The 22,999-nt window shown below is 42.2% G+C and overlaps 1 protein-coding gene across 5 annotated transcripts in view; it reads left to right on the top strand.

The window, feature by feature from the left end:
* diaph2 (diaphanous-related formin 2) overlaps positions 1–22,999 on the top strand; it is a 688,393-nt gene that overhangs the window by 184,449 nt on the left and 480,945 nt on the right. For all 5 annotated transcript variants that reach the window (XM_080415256.1, XM_080415259.1, XM_080415257.1 and 2 more), the window contains 4 exons: positions 9,830–9,904; positions 10,035–10,104; positions 11,949–12,085; positions 17,535–17,643. In XM_080415256.1, coding sequence (XP_080271382.1) covers positions 9,830–9,904; positions 10,035–10,104; positions 11,949–12,085; positions 17,535–17,643 — 391 coding nt within the window. The remainder of the gene's footprint in view (positions 1–9,829; positions 9,905–10,034; positions 10,105–11,948; positions 12,086–17,534; positions 17,644–22,999) is intronic.

Raw genomic sequence — 22,999 nt, 5'->3', positions numbered from 1 at the left:
AGTGCTACCAGCTTTAGCCCCTGTTCCGCTCTCTGAAATCCAATATCTGCTAGTGCTACTCCTGTTGTTGCTGTGAGCGGGGGAGGTTAACCCTTTAAGACCGGCCGGAACGCGCGTGTGTGTCATTTTTAGATGTCTTTGGCTATTCAAAAATAGCAGATCTACAAGCTCGTAGCGCGGCACCGAGTGCCGCGCTACGAGCTTGTAGATCTGCTATTTTTGGAAAAATATTTTTTAAAGCAAACATTTGTAACTCAAATCTTTGCTTCATGGGGATTCTACAAATGTCTTGTAAATCCTACATTTTTTTTGAAAAAAAAAACTTTCTATATCAGTGGTTCTCATGGACCCCCAAAATTATATGTATTTGGCCGCGGACCCCCATCTCAAAGTGTTTTGTTCCAGGGACCCCCCCAGAAGCAAAGATTTGAGTTAAAAATGTTCCCTTTAAAAATATATATATTCAAAGATTTGCACACATTTTCACAATTTATTTTTCCAAAAATTAGCAGATCTACAAGCTCGTAGCGCGGCACTCGGTGCCGCGCTACGAGCTTGTAGATCTGCTATTTTTGAATAGCCCAAAGAAATCTTGAAAATGACACACAGATGCGTTCCCGGTCTTAATGGGTTAATGTGGCTCATTGGTCTGAGTCGCTCAGCCCACCACCACCTCTACCACATGCTAGTATAGTATTATCCATATTGATCATATTGATGCCCGCTCCCTTGATCTTTGGGTAAAAAAAAAAAGCAATTAAGTGTCCACGATGGATACCTGACAAGACTGTGTAATGCTTTTTGTTTTCTTCAGACAACATGTTGAAGAGAGCTGCAGCGCTGTACAGAGGAAGCAATTGATTTCTTGTTGGTTAAAGTTGCTTAAATTTGCATTTAACGTTTCCAACAAATACACGTGTGTTTTAACTACGGAGGTCATAGCCGCAAACGTGCAATACTTAATTTGTCCTATAATTGGGCAATAGAATAAACACAATAAATAAAGACTTGAACAATGTTCATACAGTAAGTATACTTTATCAATTCATCAGTGCTCAGTCATTAACCCATTAAGACCTGAGGCTGATTCAAAAAATGTTTTCTAAATCCTAAGTTAAAAAAAGTTCACTATTTTTCAAAAATAGCAGATCTACAAGCTCATAGCGCGGCACTCGGTGCTGCGCTATGAGCTTGTATATCTGCTATTTTTGAATAGCCTAAAGAAATCTAAAAGTGACACAGATGCGTTCCCGGTCTTAACTCTTTAACTGCCAAAAACGGGAATTCCCGTCCGATGGCTCTATGGCCAATGACGGAAAGACGAAAATATGAACTAGGAGATAACGCTATCCAAAAAATTGCTGCTCCATTCACTTCAATGTTAAAAAACAAACAGAGGAAAAATGCACCTTTTTCCTGGCAATGGGACAACACATTCTGAAATAAGTCTGGCAGTGAAAGAGTTAATGGGTTAAGCCAAGTCTACATCAGTGATTCGCAACGCAACAAGTTGCAACTCTCAACCACTTATAACGGAATCCTAAAACTTTGGTTTGCAACACTATAAAACCGGACAGAGTCGCAACTGTATTGCCGCGGTCCCTCCGACAATGACGGACAGAGGAGCAGAGATAGTTTCCATAGCATGTCAACCTATTATATTGTATTCATCGTATTCTCTTGTATAAAAAGAAATATGAATTAGTTATACGCTCTCCTTTCCTTTCTCCCATTCACTCGCTCGCTCTATTTTTGTCTCCCCTCTCGTCAGCTGCATGCCTTAAAAAAAAAAAAGACAGACTCATGCTGTGTGTGTTTGTGTGTGTGAGAGAGAACGAGAGAGAGAGAGGGGGAGAGGGACCACATGCTGTAATGGCAGATGACTGTGAGCAACGTGCTTGTGATCAGAAATGTTGACTTGTTGCTTGCTATTAGACATGTTGAATCACTTGGCGACTCAATGAGCCGGTATGCGCCGGCTCGCACATCATCAATGTGAACTGGCCTTTAAGGCTGAGGCAATGGCTGGATCTAAAGTTATCAGACATACAGTAGAAAATGGGAAAGTCATTGCTAACCACTTACGATGGTCAAACCACACAATGGTGCTATTTCAAAGCTTTCCGTTTGATTCTTAACTTATTTAAATGTACACTAATTAAACCTTTCTTCATTGTGGTCGTCGTCTTCATGGTCATGTTTTAAGACCAGGCACTGCGTATGGAATTATCGTGACCTTTGCGTATTGTTAAACCCCCTGCTCGTCCTGTATTCTCATTAACGCTGTCTCTTTGAAGGCTCGATGCATGTTCCTATACCACAATTAGAGTTCCCCCTTGGTTTTCCACTTTTGACCTTTTGGATTCTAACTTCATATGGTACAATACACTTTGATGCCTGTGGGCCACTGGCACACGCAGCGAGGTCAGAGAATGTGAAAGCAGTTGGCATTATCAGTCGGCATTTTAACCCATTAAGACCGGGAACGCATCTGTGTCATTTTTAGATTTCTTTGGCTATTCAAAAAATAGCAGATATACAAGCTCATAGTGCAGCACCAATCAGTCAACCAATCATGTACAAAAAATAAATACATTTATTGAAACACTCTTTATGATGGAAGAAACCATAACTTAAAAAAAACAAATTTATGTTTTTTTTTTAGTTATGGTTTCTTATATAGGGCTATGCACATGTGTCATGTGACACTGGCCAATCACAGTCCTGAATAGACTGTGATTGGCCAATCACGGTGCAGGGTTAGGGGGGGTACATTTTTGGCCAATCACAGCGCAGGATTTGTTGTACAAATATCCAAACCTCACTTATAGGGGCGGTTTCACCGCCCAAAAAATGACAGAGATGCGTCCCCGGATTGAATGGGCTAAAGGGAAAAACCAGACAGCGTTCATGCTATTGTACGACCTATATGAGCGAGATTAAGCCTTTTTCATGAACAATTTTATCATAAAACCGCACACACACCAGAAGTCCATGACCTGTAACAAACAAGACATAGCATAATGGAGCCTTTACATACAGTAGCCTGCTCTAATTGAATTTTTATTTGAGTTATATAACTCGTATTCAAGCTTGATCTTATTGTACTGCTTAACAGGAAGACTCTGTTGTACCGACGGTTGACCCTGGGGAAGGCTCACTGTCACCACCTTGCACTTTGTTCTCGGTGGGGGTCGCACACTCGAGTGACCTGGTGTGGTGACCTCTGCTCTCTCTTTTGTGGCTTGTAGGGGAACATGTTGGGAAGGCCATAGCCTTTCAAACTACACGTGGACAAAAGAACAAAACAAACTATAAAGGACACACGGGGCGGCAGTGGCTCAGGGGTAGAGTGGCCGGGTAGAGTGAACTGTAAACCGCAAGGTTCCCAGTTCGATCCCGGGTTCCCCCAGAGTTAGTGTCGAAGTGTCCTTGAGCAAGACACTGAACCCCTAATTGCTCCCGATGAGCAGGTTGGTGCCTTGCATGGTTTCCTCCGCCATCGGTGTGTGAATGTGTGTGCGAATGTAATGCACAATCTATGTAAAGCGCTTTGGATAAAAGCGCTATATAAATGCACCATTTACCATTTTACCATTTACACAGCAGAATGCTAGAGTTTTTATACTTTATTATTTGTACTTCAAGGACAAAACATTTCATCACCATCATTACTTTTTGTATGTTAATGGTCCAATGTGCACTTTGTATTCCAAAATTGATCATGGTAATGATATAGTCCCATGTTCATTAGGGTAAAGTACAGGAAAAACATACTTTTGCCGGTGCTTGGTTGCAGAATGCAGATGAGAACCATTTTTCACTGAGCAACAAGCCACAAGTACAATGTACAGTAGTAGCACTGAAAGGGTCAGCCGTGGCAGAGAGCGACATTGGCTTTGCTTTTTTCATATAATATAAACTATATTGCTCTTGCACAAGGAGCTTTAGATGATACAGCGCTCCACAACCAGTCATCTAATGCAGTGTGGTTGAAGGGGTTCCCAAACCTTTTAGCTCAAGACCCAAAAGATAAATTGGATGTTTGCCCGGGACCCAAAAAACAGCAGATCTACAAGCTCACAATGCGTCGCTTTGCGCCGCGTTGTGAGCTTGTGAGATCTGTTATCTTCACTACTTCTTAAACATTTTCTAAAAAAATATTTATGGTTATTTATGGATTTATGGATTTTATGGATTCATGGTTTTTAATTGATGAAAAGTTTAGATATTTTTTTTGTTTAAACTTTTTAAAATCTTTTTAAATAATATATTCATTTATTTTTTTACGTAGGAAACGAAAAAAAGGGTACATTTACTCGCGACCCATAAAAATGTATCCGCGACCTAAACATGGGACCCACTGTTTGGGAACCACTGGTCTAATAGAATAGAAAAGGAGAAATCATCATCGTGCACATGAGCCAACGCAACACGCGGGGCCTGTTATATCAGTCAGACAGAGAGATTGACGATGTGTCAGCCTCCCTCCGTACTGAAAGAGTGTGGAGTGAGTCAGTTTCCTGCAGCCGCTGATGCACACCAGTCTCTTGTCTTCATGCTGTACTGACAGTTCCCGTGCCAAGTGTGTCTGCGGGAAATCTGATCAACTCACTGTGCTGTGAACACTTCCTTTTCCCACATTGTTTTCCTTTATGCTTCGTGTTCTGTCTCTGTGATGTATAACTGTTTGCACATCCTAGAGCAGTGTGGTTCTCAAACTTTTTTTTGTTGTTGTTTTGCCTTCAGTACGTACGCCCTTTACCCGGCTACAACATTTTGCTTAGAAAACTGCGAGAGAAAGCCATAGCTAGCATTATCATCGCTGTCGAGCAGAAACCTCCTATCTCAGTATTCTAACTTTTTTTTTTTCTTCCTAACTTAATGCCCTACTTGATCATACAGCGTCACACAAACGCATCAAAAGTAGCAGATCTACAAGCTCGAAATACTGAGCTTGTAGATCTGATACCTTTGCTGTTTTTGAATTTGAATGCTGAAAAGTAACAGTTTCGGAGATATGAGGTTTCCACACGACAACGATGTGATGTTCTGAATGAATGTTGATAATAACCCACCTTTTTGAAGAAAATAACATTACAACTAAGCAGTGGAAAATTTGCAATTAGTGCCTGTTTGTTATAGTGCCAAAATAAAACGGACAAATGGTTATTGATTTCTATTCAATAATAGTTGTGCTAGTTAGGGTTTTGATTTAATATGGTCTTACGCTTTATCATTAACTCTTTCAATGCCATGCTTATTTATGGAATTTTGGTTCTGAGTGCCACAACCAAAATTAATTGTAAAAAAAAAAGTGCTTAGGAGCCGAGATACAGCCTTTTTCAGTAAAAAGTTAAACAAGAAGTGAATGGAGCAGCAAATCTTCAAATCATCATATCTTGGGTTCTGAACATGTTTTTCCAAAAAAAAAAAAAAAAAAACTTTTTTATTTATTTATTTATGACGTATTTGACGTATTGTGGCACACGGGGCGTTAGGCCTCATGACGTATTTGACGTATTGTGGCACTGAAAGAGTTAACCACTTAAGCCCTATTTTATACTTAAACTTACATTTAAACAACTTAAATTGTCTAGCTAGCTCACAACGCATCGCACTTGTGAGCTTCTAGATCTGACATTTTTCTGCATTTCTCTAATGTAATTCACCAAATAGGGACACCAGGTTGAAAGTCGTTATACTATATATTATATATATATATATATATATTTCATCCTCACACACACACACGCGCACATGCGCGCACACACACACACACACACACACACACACACACACACACACACACACACACACACACACACACACACACACACACACACACACACACACACACACACACACACACACACTTATTATTTAAATATTTTATTATGTTTTTTCCTCCACACTATCCCTCGCCACCTGTAGTACCTGTGTGTACCCCTAGGGGTACATGTACCGGTACCCCCATTTTGGGAAATGCTGTCCTAGAGCAAGACTCATAACCCTTACCTGCACCAGGAATTTGCCTTTGCTCTGTCAGACTCTGGTGAAATGCATACAAAGTGTTTGTATCCCAGAGGGGGCATAGCCTGCAAAAACACACACCAAATTAACCCTTTAAGACCTGACCTCTTGTATATCTGTATATTTTTGAATAGCCAACGCAAAACTCTTAAGATGACCCATATGCTTTCCCGGTTTTAATGGGTTAAAACACTGTGTCTAATGTGGCGATTGAAGTGCCACCATGCTCTGTTCTGTTTAAGCTCGTGTTTAATTACTCCGTAATACCTTGACTTATTACATTTTCTGTGTGCTACAAGCTTGCAGCAAAGGAAGACGTTTTTAGGTCAACAAAATAAAGGCATTTTTGTCCAATTCTGAAACGTTGCATACCGACTTGATTGGGACATTCCTTTAATTCCTTGACGGTGTGTGTACGTGCGTAAGCATCGGCACATCATCGACCGACGGACGCGTTCACGTTGGAAAACACGCTTGCGGACTAAACCGTGAAAATGATCCTACATATTTTACGTTTCATAGCACTTAACATAACTGAAACACAATTGCACCAAACCAGCAGAAATAATACACTGTTAAAAAATTGCCTCGCTAAGACAGAGCATGAATTTTTCATTTTGCCCGCGGAATATACATGATTGTGGAAAGTAACACAATTTGGTGGCACTTAACTGGGGGATTATAACCATCCATATTACATGAACAAGTTCTCTCACAAGTTAATGAAATCCTCGGATGCGTGCCTTGCCTACGTTTAGGAGAGGTGGTTGATAAGGGAGGGGGGGGGCGATCGTATCTCAAGGGGCTGCACTATTGATGTACGGTGGGGCGAGCACCCTACGGTCACGTTTTAAGAATGAACAGGAAGGGACCATCCGTTTTACCCACCTCTACGCTGCAAACGTTGCCACTCTTCCTCCAAGCGGAGGAAATTAGCGACAAAGCTGAACATGAGCCCTAGCGTCCCTACATGTATTCTGGCGTATGACAGGCGAACTATCGGTAAAAAATAGGCAAAGGTGGGTGCTCAGGTGGCGCAGGGGTGAAGGGCCTACCCACCACCCGTATTCAGGGGGAGGGAAGCCGCGCTTGAAGGGTGATCTTTGTCTCTGCACGTACTCCCAACGGGCTGGGGCGACACCTGTTTAGAGGGGAATGTTGAAGTTGGATGGAAGCGCGACGTCCTCCCGGAGGTGGGCTCCTCACTGTGGCAATCAGTGGGAGGAATTAATTGGCCAAACGACTAAATTGGGGAGACAAAAGGGGTAAAATAGCCAATCTACAAGCTCACAACCGGTCGCAACGCCACTGGTTTCCAAATCTCGAAAAGAGATTTGGTGTTGAGGGTGAAAAGGAGAGGACAACCCCTGGGAGACTACGGTCAACTGAAGTACAGTATATAGGGTTTAAGAGGTTAAGCCCTAGTTCAAGAATAGCGAAAATATCAGATCTACAAGCTCACAATACATCACGGTGCGATGCTTATTGAGAATGTAGATCGGATATTTTCACTATGTTTTGAAAAAAAAATCTGCCTATAACGACATGCCCAAAATAGGGACACCAGAAGATGAACATATAGTTAAATATCGTAGCTACTGGTCATGCACAGACAACAGATCAAGATAGGCTATGGATTTGGGTCCAAGCTGTCCAAAGGTCTGAACATCTTATCGATGAACGGTATACCGTGGTCTCACTGCACATCTCATGCACACACCTTGTTGCAGACACGCTGTGTGATCCATACAATCTTCTCAGAATCTTATTACAAACGCCGCCGCTGTGTAATTACGGGGGTTGCCTCTTGACAAATATTGGTTCCATTTCCTGCTCTCTCGCACAACAGGAATGACATTAACTGCCATGGCTAGGGAACATGAACAAAGACCGTGTGGAGTCGGTGTATGTGTACCGTGTGTGCCCTCAACCATGTCACTTTCTCTCTTCCTTTCTATCTCTGTTGTCCCAGTCTCTCATTTGTTGCGTTCACCCAGTCCTTACTCCCAATATGTAAATGTGAATCTTTATTAATGTGAGTCAGTTGTTTGATTGTTTGTTTGTTTGTTTGTTTGTTTGTTTATTTAATGTATAATTTTGTATCTGGACCTACAGTAATCATACTGTGTATATGTGTTCCACTTGAAAGGGAACAATGCTGGCGTAGAAGGCATACGGCAAACAGACTGACAAATTTGCAATTTTATCCTGTTGTGTTGATTAACAAATCAGATCATTATTGCGCCGTACAGTGAATGAATGCTAATACGTTGCAAATTGGGTCTTCTAATGAATTCTGAATAATGACAAAGCCGGCTGGTGTGTATTTGTAACGCTCGCTAATTTGATCACAGATCCAGAGAAAATACCTCACCTCAACTCCACACAGTTGCCTCGGGCTAGTACATATCATTCCTAATGGAGGGTCTCTCCTCCAACTCACACAGTCAATACAAATGGCTTTAATATGCACACCATTATTGTGTCGCATCATTGTCAAAAAGGCGGGATAAATCATTGACTTATGGCCATTTAATGGCACAAATTGCTCCATGCATTTTGTATTATTGACAGTCGGGCGCCCGAAAACAAGTAATGCTAATGACATAATGTGCCTGTGATCAGACCGTCCCTCCCACCCACCCGCCTCTCGGCTTCTTCCCCCTCCTCGGCGGCAGCCACAGACAAACTGGCTCATCTGCACTGGATCATTTGCTGTCTCCTGATACGATGTGGTTTATAGCCAATTATCTCTCGCAATCCATTATCGATTACAGTGTTATCTTTCTCGCATTGCTTAATCTTTTGGCGCAGGAATACAGCAGCTCACTAGGGGGGGGCCGCCTGGATGCAAGCTGCCGGGCCACAGGAACACTAAGCTTAAGATGGATGGGTGTTCATTTGCCAGTAAACGGATAGTGTTTGAACGGGATTTGAACTGTAGTAGCATTTAGTGTCGCGGAGCACAGAGGAGCACGCCGCTGTAGATTTGCACCCCTCTCAATTAATGAAAATGTGGTGTGTTTTTGCCCATCATACTGTACATATGTGATTGATTTAGTCTGGGAAGAAACCTGTATTACCCAGTGATCGACACACTGGATAATGTGGATGTTGACTTGATATCATGTCTTTTGTGCAGTGTTATTTTCGTCGACTAAAACTGTGACGAAAAATGTTCGTCGACTTTCTTTTTTCACTGACGAAAACGAAATAAAAACGAAATAAATGACTAATTACTCATGTACTTTATTATGTTTTCTTCCCCCACACTATCCCTCGCCACCTGTTGCGAACTTGTAGATCTGCTATTTTCAGCATGCAACCAGGCATTACGACACCATCAAGGCACCGCCAAAATACATTTTTGTTGACAAAATCAACTGCATATTTAGTCGACTAAAATCCTATATTTTGTCGACTAAAGCTAGATGACTAAAACTATGACTAATAGTCATTTTATGCTTGGTTGAAAAATAGCCGATCTACAAGCTCACAACGCGTCGCAAACGCACTGTGAGCTTGTAGATCGACTATTTTCAGTAGCCGGTCTACAAATCGGGCATCACAACGCCACAATGCCAAAATAGATTTTAGTCGACCAACCCAACTGCAGATTTAGTTGACTAAAATTGTATGATACTTAGTCAACTAAAACTAGACTGAAAGTAAAACATTTCAGATGACTAAAATATGACAAACTAAATGGAATTTCATTCAAAAGACTATGACTAAAACTACATCAAAATCTGCTGTACAAAATTAACACAGTTTTTTGTGTGGATCTTCTCTCTAGCTGGGTGAACAACTTTGGCCATGAGGGTCTCGGCCTTCTGCTGGACTATCTTGAAAAGCTCCTGGAGAAGAAACAGTGAGTCATCTCCCTCCCTCCCTCTCTCTCTCCACCTCTCCCACTATCTCCCTTCCCTTTACACACTGGATTATGTTCTGTAATGGCCTGATGGCCTGTTTTTTCTTTGTGTTATTGTCCTGCATTGCAGACAGGAGAGTATTGATAAGAAGAACCAGCACAAATTGATCCAGTGCCTGAAGGCCTTCATGAACAATAAGGTTTGTATGTGAATGGAGAACAAGGCCTGTCCTTATAGGAACCATTGGAACGATCAGTACATAATTCAGGTGGTCAGGTTGAGTTAAGTTCTCGTTGAGTCCTTGCCTCATATCACTTTTAAAGGTTTTACACGTGTAACACTTTTATTTTTTTTCTCCCCTGGGGGACACCGGTCAATGAAGTACGTATATAGGGTTTAAGTTCAACACTGAAGGGCGCTCGGGAGGCGCGGTGGTCAAGTCCTTGCCCACGGAGGTTGTGGGTTCGAATCCTCGTCGGTTCGAATCCTCGTCGTCTATGCGAACACAATTGGCCTGCAGTTCGGGGAGGGAAGCCGGGGGCGGGAAGGGTGATATTTTGGTCATTGCATGTACTCCTTACGGGCTGGGGGCGGCAACCTGTCAGCGGGGAGTGTTGGGCGGGAGGAGTAGTCCTCTCGGTGGGGGTTCCTCACTGGCAGGTGAGTCAGTAGGATGGAACGGCAGTGACAACACAGAAATGTGTGTGGGGAGGAATCAATTGGCATAACGACTGCATTGGGGAGAAAAGGGGGTAAAGAAAAATGATTGGCTACTCTAAATTTAACCCATTAAGACCTGAAGCTGATTCTACAAATGTCTTCTAAATCCTAACAATATTCTGAATAAACGTATGTTTCTATATCAGTGGTTCTCAAACTTTTTTATGTCAAGGACCCCCAAAATGATATGTATTTGGAACGGCAGGGTTCAAAATTCAAAAATAGCAGATATACAAGCTCATAGCGCGGCACTCGGTGCCGCGCTACGAGCTTGTAGATCTGCTATTTTTGAATAATAGCCAAAGTGTAAAATAATGCTTTTCAGCTCAAATCAAAAAGTGACACAGATACGTTCCAGGTCTTAATGGGTTAAACAATGAAAATAGTTTAACACTGAGAGTAAAAGATGGAAGCGTCTATTTTTACACACTCTGGATTAAACTAACACTCAGGGTTTGAGCGTGTGCAGGTTTGCCGTGGAATGTGTGGCTCTTGACAAGCGTGGTAATGGGACAGTACAGGGGAAGCTAATTTACCATTTTGAGCCACATCGTCCCCTCTCTCTCTCTTTTAATTATTCTTTTTTTGGGGAATGGCTGGCTCATTTCTCAAAAAGTAGCACACGTGTTTCGAGGATAGATGAACTATTGATGTTTCTACCCTTTTCCTCAAATCCCCACACGTGGTCATCTCTAGCCGGCGTCGTGCGTCGTGCAGAGATTTTTAAAGCTAGCGGAGACTATAAGTATTTTGTCCCTATAGCCCTGTCCTGAATTGGATTAATTCATCATCGTCTCCCATTCCCATGGCCTCATTGTCCCTCCTTAAAAGAGAATTAAGGCTAACTATAACTTGCATTAGTGTTTTTTTTTTGTATAATTCTTTTTTCTTTTTTTTTAACTCTTTAAGACCGGGAACGCATCCGTATGTCATTTTTAGATTTATTTGGCAATTTTTTTTCTTTTTTTTTGCGGACATTTGTAACTCAAATCTTTGCTTCTGGGGGTTCCTGGAACTAAATATTTTACAAATGTTCGCTTTAAAAAATATACAACCCAAGATTTTGCCACAAATTTTCACGATTTTTCAAAAATAGCTAGATCTACAAGCTCATAGCGCGGCACTCGGTGCCACGCTATGAGCTTGTATATCTGCTATTTTTGAATAGCCAAAGAAATCTAAAAAATGACACACCGATGCGTTCCCGGTCTTAATGGGTTAACTTGAAGTAAAATGTATCCATGAATGCAAATGCTCTCATTAATTTATGCCCAATGGAATTGTTTGTCTCTTTCTCTCTCCTCTCTGTTCCATTCCTCGCAGTATGGACTACAAAGGATCCTGGAGAACGAGCGCAGTCTGCTGCTCCTGGCACAGGCCATTGACCCCAAACAGGCCAACATGATGACGGAGATCGTCAAGATCCTCTCTGCCGTGTGCATCATAGGGGAGGAGAACATGTGAGTCCACATCTCTGTAATGTTCACGTTATGATTTGTAAAACGAGAATGAATTGGATATCATATCCAATTGACTGAAATAAAGTTTCCGAAATTAGTTTTTATATAAAATATGAAACGCATCAGACAGTCCACATTTCCCAAAAGAAAATGAATGGATTTAATTCAGTCTAATATCTCAAGAACAGATTCTGCTCTCCGCTTGAATCTGTCGGGGGGGGTTCGTCATATCGCGTACGCACTGGCCTACAAGTGGGCGCGCCTTCAGATCAGGAAGCAGGCCGTGCTTTACCCAATCAAATGTAGTGGGCGGGATTTACGTGTCTGCCGATCCTTCCCCTCTAGAAACAAACCGAAACTCATTTAACAATAGCGTCCGCGGAGCAGACAAAACCACGGAAAGATATTCACATTTTAACTTGCTCTTTCATCATAGAAACAAGTGGGCTTATAACCAAAACGACCCATGTTCTCTGGGAGAAGTGGTGTTAGTGTTCCGTGTAGAAATATTTTTAGTGGGAATGAAAACATAGTCACACCACCGGAAGTGAAAGGCTGAAGGCAGACCAAAACCCTGGTTTCCTTGCGTACGTGTGCTACTGTATGTCGACTTCCTCCCAGAGCCAAGTGAGATAGTAAAAAACAGCAGAGGGCGCTGTTTTTCCTTTTCATTTGACGATGGGTTCCCAGATTGAATTCAGTCTGACCAGAGGCAGGGATAAAACATGTCCCCACCGGCGGTACAACTGAACGACCAGAGGGGGCGATATCAAAAGCAGAAGCATGGATTTCCTCCCCGCCACCAACGAATCCAAGTGTGCTGCAGGCACACTGATTTCATCAAAAACACACAACCACATTTCTTATCCAAGTGGCCCTGCTCACCGCACACACATGTAGTTTTGTGCTGACAGAAGTCCTTAAAATAAAGACTCTTTCAGGGAGCGGTTACTGTCCATTGAAATTCAAATCACGGTCTAGCAAGGATGGCACGTCTATGTTTGTGCAGCAAAACACAGATGACATGGAAGAAGAAAAAAAAAAACATCAAAGTACCAGCTAGAAAAGAGAAAGAAAAACGACAGCAAACCCCAGCAGCTTAGAGAGAATGCACATTATTTTTATATTTTACATTTTTAAATGTGTCAACTTAAAAAAAATGCTATTTGTCAGAAACCGATCACCACTTCGAAGTTTTCTACCTGTAGGCAATAGAATAGCACCTGTGTGGCGAGAGACTACTGTATCTTCAGTGTAAAGTAACTTATATTCACAGTACATTTATTTACTCAAGCACTGTACTGTACGGAAATAGCCGTTATAAAGCTCACAACGCGTCTATTTTCAAATAGCCTAAGTATAAAATAGGACTTAAGTGGTTTGTGATCAATAATTATTGTCCAATAACAGCTTATTATGATTCTGAAATGGGCACACTGCATAATTAATGAGTATTTTTGCTTTTGCTTTTTTAAGTATTTTTTGAGGCTAATACTTTTGTGCTTTATAAGTAAGAGTTGAATACAGGACTTTTACTTGTAGCAAAGTATTGGTAACACTGTATAAGGTTGGGTTTATAATGCAATATAAGTGCATTTGTAATGCATTATAATGCACTTATAAGTTGTAAATGTGTTATAAATGTTTATACCGATAATCATGTATGACACACATTATACGTGCTGGTCATAATGCATTATAATCTCAGTGGAGCAGCACACTATAACTATCATAACATATTCAGTTACAATGTATAGTTTGTTATGCAAAATTATAACGATTTTTAACAAGCGTTATAATGCCTTATAAGTGTATTATAGCGCATTTTCAAATGCGCTTATAATGCATTATAGACCCGACCTTAATTTACAATCTTACCAAAGTATTTCTGCATTGCAATATTTCTACTGTTACTTAAGTCTTCTTCCACCACTGCTATCTTCTGCTCCCACTACAAGACAGCAACATAGGCCTGTATCTACTGAATGCTCTCATACTGCATTTGCACTCAGCCGCGGAGACGCATTGAATTGTGTCAGCTAACGTGTTCATATGATGCGGTTTGGTCTGTGTAATGTGTTGAAGTGCTGAGTCTAGTTTGCCATGGACACACAGCCTGGCTGACAGATTATAAATTGAATCCAGGGTTGCGCTTTTTCTTTCTTTTTTTTTATTGTGTCTCCCACAGGGCTGGACTGGAATAACAATGACACTTCAAAGTTAGTCTGTATGCACTGGTGAAAAAAAACATAAACAAACCCACAAATAGCGTGAGAGAAGCCAAGTTCAGCTGTGTTGTTAGTGCTGCAACTATCCATTCTTTTCTCACCGATTATAGATATATATATATTTTTTAAATATGATATGTTTTATCTTTTATATTTAAACAAATCAATGAAAAAAAATGCAACTTTCGTTTTTACTAAATTGATTATTCTGATTAACCACTTAAGCTCTATTTATACTTACTTACCTACTACTACAAAAAACACGAAAATAGACAATCTACAAGCCGATGCGTTGTGAGCTTGTAGACTTATATACAAAGCACTAATGCCAAAAAGGTCATATTTAATTAAAATGTATAATTTGTAATAATATATTAAATTGATGACTTTGAACTGTTGCGCCCGCACAGTGTTGTCTCCGACCATCTAAATAGGCCTGTTAGGTGGTGGTATGGACCCCTGCTACAGTTAGACATGGTGCATGGCTTGCTAACTCCAAATGATCGTCCTGGAATTGGACATATCATCAATCATAGTCTCCATGCCATAAAACAGGGTAGGGCTGCAGCAGTTAATCAAACTAATCGATTATAAAAAAACAAATATATCGATAATATGGGCATATCAGTCAGATCAACCAGATCTCCATATGTGCCTATATATTGCCATATATATATATATATATATATATGTATATATTAGCGGTGGTTCTGGACAACCACCTATGCAACCAGCTCGACACCGGGCACCGCAGTCCCTCGAGACACACATACACACACACACACACTCGTGCGTGCGTAATTTATGGTTGGGCAAAATGAAATAAAAATAAAAGTTAATGAAACTTTCAAATCTTTAATAACCTTGTAAAGCATGACATGCAAACACATACAGTCATGTTTAAGCAAGTACATATATATTTTTTATATGCACACACCCATTTGTGCATCACACATCTCGAGTATCTCTCATGAAGCATACCCTGATGTTGTATAGTACAGTATACAGCATGTGGAGTATACTCCTCCACATGCGTCCCCGCTGTGATCATAGGCTTTACGTTAGAACACGCCGTACGAGTGACAGTCCAAAGACCTGAGACTTCACTTTCCTCCTCTGAAGTAAATAAATAAAATAAAATAAACGTCTGTGATCCGATGTTGTTTCATGGGCTCACAACATCCAACACCCACTCCGACCGACAAAAGGGTTAACATGACAAGTTAAGCAGATCTACGCGGCAGCCCTGTTCTCTTGAAGCGTTGCGTCTGAACTGAACTGAACTGGCTTTTTAACCCATTAAGACCGGGAACGCATCTGTGTCATATTTAGGTTTATTTGGGCTGTTCAAAAATAGCAGATCTACATAGCTCATAGCGCGAGTGCCGCGCTATGAGCTTGTAGATCTGCTATTTTTTTTTTAATCGTGATGATTTGTGCAAATCTTTGAATATATGAATATTTTTAAAGCGATCATTTTCAACTCGAGTGCTTGCTTCTGGGGATTCTACAAATGTCTTCTAAATCCTAACAGTTTTTTGAAAAAAAAATATCTTGCTATAATCAGTGGTTCTCAAACTTTTTCATGTCAAGGACCACCCAAAATGATATGCATTTGGCCGCGGACCCCCATCTCAAAATATTTTGTTCCAGGGACCCCACCCAGAAGTTAAAAATGTTCACTTTAAAAATATATATATTCAAAGATTTAAACGCATTTTCACGATTTTTCAAAAAAAGCTTGTAGATCTGGTATTTTTTGAATAGCCCAAAGAAATCTTAAAATGACACACAGTTGCGTTCTCGGTCTTAAAGGGTTAAAGCTGCTCAGTATGCACGCTCCCCCGCCTCTGTGCTCTCGCACTCTGTGCCTGTGACTCTCTAACCCCATATCGCAGCGCATGGCCGTTTCATTTATCTCCGTGTCAGGCTTACTCCCGCACACACACACATGCACCGCAGCGCTGACAGTTGTAGGTCAGACGCATGATCTCCCAGTGATTTCCTTGCTCACTAAAAACGATTACTCGTATTTTATCATCTGCCCTGACATTATTATTGCTTTCCCTCCCCACGGTTGATATAAGCCGGTAAACATACTATGCTGTGTGTGTGTGTGTGTTGGGGAGGGGGGGTTTCAAAAAGACGTTTGATCAGAGCGCATTTGCTTGGAACAAGCTAAAGTCCTTGGAGCTCTGTGGGCTGTCATATTCAAATTCAGATGCGTGTGTGTAGGCATACGCACAGCAATGAGTAAACACCCCACAACGACATTTTATTTTATTTTATTTATTTTCTGCAGCAGAGAGGAGTTCATAGGCGTGGGTCATGATGAGCTATCCTCCCTCAATGCTTGAGCGTTTCGCTCCACGGTGAAGGGAAATGCACTTTTAAAAATATAATATTTGTCCTCTCATATGACGATGTACCACAAGAGCAGCCACATGTTTTTGGGCCTCTGCCTTCCTCAATAGCTACAAGTTCAAGGAGGAGGGAAGGGCAAGTTAAGAAAATAAACTCTCTTGCTTTTCTTTCTTTGGCTTGTTTTCAGTTAATAATGTCAGAGAGAGAGAGCGAGAGAGCACACTTCTGATGGCAAAGCAAAATATGGATATTACAAAGCCATATCACCTCGGTACTTAGTGTTTACCGTTTAGTAAAGTGCCCATTAGTCCTTTGTCTGTTACCGCCGTGTTCATGCACATGCTTATGGAGCGCAACACATTGTGTCTTTGGTTCATGATTTGGAGTCTGAAGTGGTCCAAATCACTATTCACTAGAGGTGCCCCGAGCCCTGGTAATCACCCTAATTTGCTTACCTTCACAATAGGCATTAATCTGGCAGCCTTCTCGCTGAAATAATTTGCACCCATACTGACCTAGCCAAAAGCATTTCTATCGCGATTGCTTTGCCAACGGATTGCATCAGCATTAGAGGCCTTTTCTTGTCTAGCGTCACCTTAGCAACGCAGACTAAGGAGGCCAAATTGGATGGCAATAATGGACAGGATTGCATACGAAGAGATTGAGAGGAATAGAATTGGCCCGAGTGACCAAGGACGGGCCGAGTAAATGGCCAAAGCAAGGCACTTGGGGAAGATAAGATACATGCCGTTTGAGTTGAAAATTGTGTGTAAATGTTCTGTCAGTGTGGCGATAAAAGTGTTTGTTGACTTTTGTGTTTGCCTGCTCCCTTTCCTTTTTTTTCTCCTCCCTTCTAGCCTGGATAAGATTCTAGCCGCCATGACAATTGCTGCAGAGAGGAACAACAAAGAGAGATTTGCTCCGATTGTGGAGGGTCTGGAGAACCACGATGCGCAGCAGCTACAGGTTAGCCCCCACACACACTTGCCAGCATGAAAACACACAAAATGAAATAATAATCATTATAAAATATAGATTCAACATGGCCCCTCAACATTTTATTGAATCCTTTATATTCAAATGATTAAAGGAGATAATATGTTACACACTAATCACAACTAATAGCTTCTGTCAGTATTCAAAAATGCAGCGAATAATATAATGGTCATTATAATCACCATGTGTGTTCACTTATCTTTCTTGAATTTTACGTTTCTGAAGAAGAAAAAACTAGAAATGATGACGCAGTCATGGTAATACCAGGTTGCTCTCTCCAGCGTCCCCGCACGGAACCAAATGGACCCGTGGTCCTGTACCCTTTCGCTCGCGGAGTAACACATCGATGTTGGAGGCGGCGCTGTGTGTGTGTGCGTGTGTGTGTGTATGAGGAGTCAAGTCAATAGTTTGTTTGGTGGCGACGACGACCACACAGTTTTTTTTTGTTCTGGTCTATGATCCCATAGCATGGGAGGACAACCGTCGTTCAGAGTATGGGGAAGTCTCTGGGAAGTCTCCCCGCTTAAAGGATTGAAGGACAGCCAATGATGAAAAGGTTGCTAGAAAGTGTTGAGAAAGTGTTGAGTAGTTGATCTCTTCCTAGACCAGGCTGCAAGCAACCTGGTAAAAAATGAAAAAAATATAACACCACCTGAACACAGTAAAGCATGCAATAGGAGGCAAAGTCTCCGTGAAACCTGCAACAGGAGACGGCGGCGCCGTGTGCAGTGGACAGAAGCAAGTTCGGTGTCACTCACACGAACAGCTTCTCGTCTCGAAAAGCCCTGTCGTCTGACGCAAGGGGCCAGATTGAAATTGACAGTCGTGTCACTCCGGGGCCCATTGTGTCTTGGCCCCCTGTCGGTTTTCCAATACGCATATTTCCCCCTCCCCCCCCCTCTACCTCTCTCCTTCTTCCTGCCGCCGGTGTCCCGCTTGTCAACCTCCAGCACCTTTTGCCTGCACGACGGCAGAGCCAATGGCAGGGCCATTGAAATGCACCGAGGGGCCCCGTCACCCCTGCTTTAATCAACAGCACCTGCTTCACTGAGCAGCAGCAGCACAACCCGCTACCGTTTCTCTGTGCGGACGCTCGGAACATAATAATAAAACGGCAGAGAGGTGCTCATTTCCTTTAAGGTTTTCTCTCTCTGTATCTTTCTCACTTTTCTTGCAACTTCTTGCAAATGCCCCATCCCAACCCCAACCCCCCCCCCCCCCCCTATTTGTATTTATTTTTTAACATTTTAGTCTCTACTCAACAGTCTCAAAGGACCTTGTGGGGAAAGGGCAGCAGCGAAGCAACACGGCTGTCTTTATTTTTGCCAGTATCCGTCACCAGGAGACCACGAACGGAAAACAAAGAATCAACAAAAAAAATCTAACTTGAACCATGTTGTTTTTTCGGGGGAAAACGCAACACTGTGGAATAATCGTTTCTTCTGATTTTAGTGTTTTTGCGGAGGAGACATAGATGTGTGTGTATGGGGGGGAGGTACACATTATTTGGACTTGATTTGCTGTTGTTTTCCTTCCTTTTTGTAAAATCCTGCTAATGAAATGGAGCTCTGCTAATTGTGAAGTAAATTAAAATACTTTGCTGATGCTGAGAGTTCAAAGAAATTAATAGGCTTGTTTTTTTTTGTGTTGTTTTTTTGTGTTGCTAAAACCTGCGATGGGGTGCTGGGCCTGGGACTTTTGCTAATGTGATTAAAATGAGTTTTGTTGTGGTTCAGGCTTTGCTCTGCTGCCTAACAAGAGGAGAACTCCAGCATCCCAACTTTAAAACCATCCCGGCGGTGCCACTTCTAATTATACTGTTGGGAAATGCCCTATGGCTGCATTCCAGCTTTCAAAACTTTATATTAGCTATCATCACAACACCCCCTCCCAACACACACACACACACACACACACACACACACACACACACACTCACACTCACGTTCGTTTGTATTACTGTACTTGTGAGGATATCAACACTTTAGGACGACATTGAAAATAGTCATAAATAGCTGAAAAATAGCAGATCTACAAGCTTGTACATCTTGTAGAAGCAATCTACAAGCTCACAACGTGTCACGCCGCGAAACGGTGTGAGCTTGTAGATCGACTATTTTTGACACCGGCACGGAAAGCAAGTATAAATCGACATAACTGCGTCTCCAACCCCTAAAACTAAAACTAACCTCTAAACGCCTAATCCTAATCCTAACCCCAGTCTGAATCGTTTTGTAATTGTAAGCCTCACTCTCAACAAAATGGTCCTCCTCGCAATGTCTATTTCACAAATTCTACTATACTTGTGGGGACACTTGGCCCCTCACAAGTATGGTACACACACACACACACACACACACACACACACACACACACACACACACACACACACACACACACACACACACACACACACACACACACATCAAAACAAGCGCTCCCCTTTAGCCTGTGACGTCTGTCTGAGGAGTGTCTCGGGTGTTTGATGTGCGTGTCAATCTGCATGCCGGAGAAGAGAGGGAATCTTTCAACAGCTGTATGGCGGGGGTGCTCGCCACTCAGATCCAGAAGTCCTGTGAAGATTCCCGCGAGGTTTCTTTCACGTACGTCTCACCAGACCTCTGGTGGGTAAAAAAAAAAAAGTCAGGCTTCAGTGCTCAGATCTTACTTGAAGGCCTCCATGCCTCGCTGGAACCTGAAGTCTGCCGTGTTTCTGGAGGTGCCTGCCTGCTTGCCTGCCTGCCTGCCACCACTGGCATATACACTCAACACCAGCACCTACTTGACTGACGCAGAGGAAACATATGTTGTTAGCAGTTGATGTTGTTAATAGTGCCGCACATCGGAAGCTGCTGTCAAGCTGCAAGGTGGCTGCCGGTACTCATCTTTTTGGCAATTTGTGTATCGTACTTCTTTTTTTTCAGTGCTGCGAAAACACCTTCAACTAGACTTTTTGGGGCCAGCGGTGGCTTAAAGGTTAGATAGAGGTTCCCGGTTCGATTCCCCGGACAGGCAGGAACAAATCTGTGTGGGGAATTAAGTGTATGATCACCACTCACCCCTTCCCCAACCCCGCTGATGTGCCCTTGAGCTAGGCACTGAACCCGTAGCCTCGGAAACCCATGCCTTTTTTTTGTGTGTGTGTTTTTTGTGTGTGTGTGTGTGTGTGTGTGTGTGTGTGTGTGTGTGTGTGTGTGTGTGTGTGTGTGTGTGTGTGTGTGTGTGTGTGTGTGTGTGTGTGTGTGTGTGTGTGTGTGTGTGTGTGTGTGTGTGTGTGTGTGTGTGTGTGTGTGTGTGTGTGTGTGTGTGTGTGTGTGTGTGTGTGTGCGTGCGTGCGTGCGTGCGTGCGTGCGTGCGTGTGTGTGTGTGCGTGCGTGCGCGCGTTTCAATGTGCAGGGCGTTGCTGAAAATGAGCACTTGTGCTCAGCTACTACCCCGGGTGAACAAAAGAAAGTGATTTACAAATAAAACACAAATAAAGTATCATTGGTAATATGCATAGCCAGCAGGTATATGTAAAACACAACAACTTTATTTAATTACATGTTTTGCATAACAATCGTCCTTGATGTCCCGCTGATGTAGAATTGTGATTCAACATACATACAAACACAGACCAGGACGTTGCGTACTCCATATGGCTGTTATTCTGCCTTCACAAGGCAAAGTCCCATCAAAGTGATGTGTGGTAGTGTTATAATTAACTGAATGCATGGTGGAACATATTGAACATATTATTTTATTTATTTAAAACGAGGAAGACGGAACACCTTGCTCTAAATTTGGATCTAAAATAAAAGGGAGGCAGTGAGAGAGAGGGAGGGAGGGAGAAAGGGGGGTGACGGCACACTACGAGGTCAAGAATCGCAGACTAATAGCCAGTGGTGGAAAGTAACTAAGTGCATTTACTCAAGTACTGTACAATTTCGAGATACTTTTACTTTACTGGAGTATTTCCAATTGTCTATACTTTTACTTTTACTACGCTACATCTCAGAGGCAAATGTTGTACTTTTACTCCACTACAATTATTTGAAAACTTTAGTCACTAGTTACTTTGCAGGTACAAATGATTACGTTATAAAACATACATTAACCACTTTATTTGAACATAGCCGATCTACAAGCTCACAACACGTCGCATCGCGACACGTTGTGAGCTTGTAGATCTGCTATTTTCAAACATTTTAGTACTTTTACTTTTGGCACTTAAAGTACATTTTGATGCCAATACTTTTGTACTTTTACTCAAGTAAAATTTGAATTCCGGACTTTTACTTGTAACAGAGTACTTCTACATTTCAGTATTGATACTTTTACTTAAGCATAACATTTTAGTACTTTTTCCACCACAGACTATAGCAGCTGTATTTCCGTGCGTGCGTGCGTGCGTGCGTGCGTGCGTGCGTGCGTGCGTGCGTGCGTGCGTGCGTGCGTGCGTGCGTGCGTGCGTGCGTGCGTGCGTGCGTGCGTACGTGCGTGCGTGTGTGTCCACAGTCTGGCGAAAGCGTCAACGAAACATTATTGTATTAAAACGACAATGCAAAACGGGCGATGGCGGAGAGATGCCACAGAGTGGATAAATGTTGCATGACAGCCAACGCTGTGGCTTTTCAATAAAACATACAGATCCACAGAGATGCGATGGGGTCAACGTTTTCAAAGACAACATTTCAAATGCCGATCATGAGAATCCTTCAGCTTGTTATCGATTGTCTGTCTGAGGAACACTCCATCTCACCCCGGCCCCCGGTTCCCCTGTGCCGCCTTACAGGCTGTTAAAACCCATCAGTGATTTCCCCTTCTCTCCACCCCCCCTCCTGCCCTTATCCTCGCCCCCCCGCACCGCTTCCCTTCGCCAATAAATCAATTAATGATGCACATCTGGTCAATAGACTCACCACACCTCCAATCTCTAGCTCCACCTTCCATGATAAGGGCAGAAAACGTTCCCCTCTCAGGCAGTGTTGATTTTGACAGCAAATTTTGATTTAGTTTTAGTCATAGTCTTTTGAGAACAATTCCATGTAGTTTTAGTCATATTTTAGTCACCTGAATTGTTGTAGTTTTTGTCTTGTTTTAGTCGACTAAATATCATAACGTTTTAGTCGACCGAAATGTATTTTGGGTGGTGCCTTGATGGCGTCGTAATGGCTGATTTTACACTTGGTTGCATGCTGAGAATAGCCGATCTACAAGCTCTTGTACTGTAGATCTGCTATTTTCAGAGCGCAACACCCGAGCGCAACCAAGCATGAAATGGCTTGTCTTTTAGTTCTACTGGATCTCTTCTCCACTAGTCTCTCATTTACATTTTAGTCAAGGT

This window comes from Gymnoscopelus braueri, assembly GCF_963280865.1.
Source record: "Gymnoscopelus braueri genome assembly, chromosome: 20".
Lineage (NCBI taxonomy): Eukaryota > Metazoa > Chordata > Actinopteri > Myctophiformes > Myctophidae > Gymnoscopelus > Gymnoscopelus braueri.
Note: the sequence above shows the minus strand (reverse complement) of the source record. Positions and strands in the feature narration are given on the sequence as shown.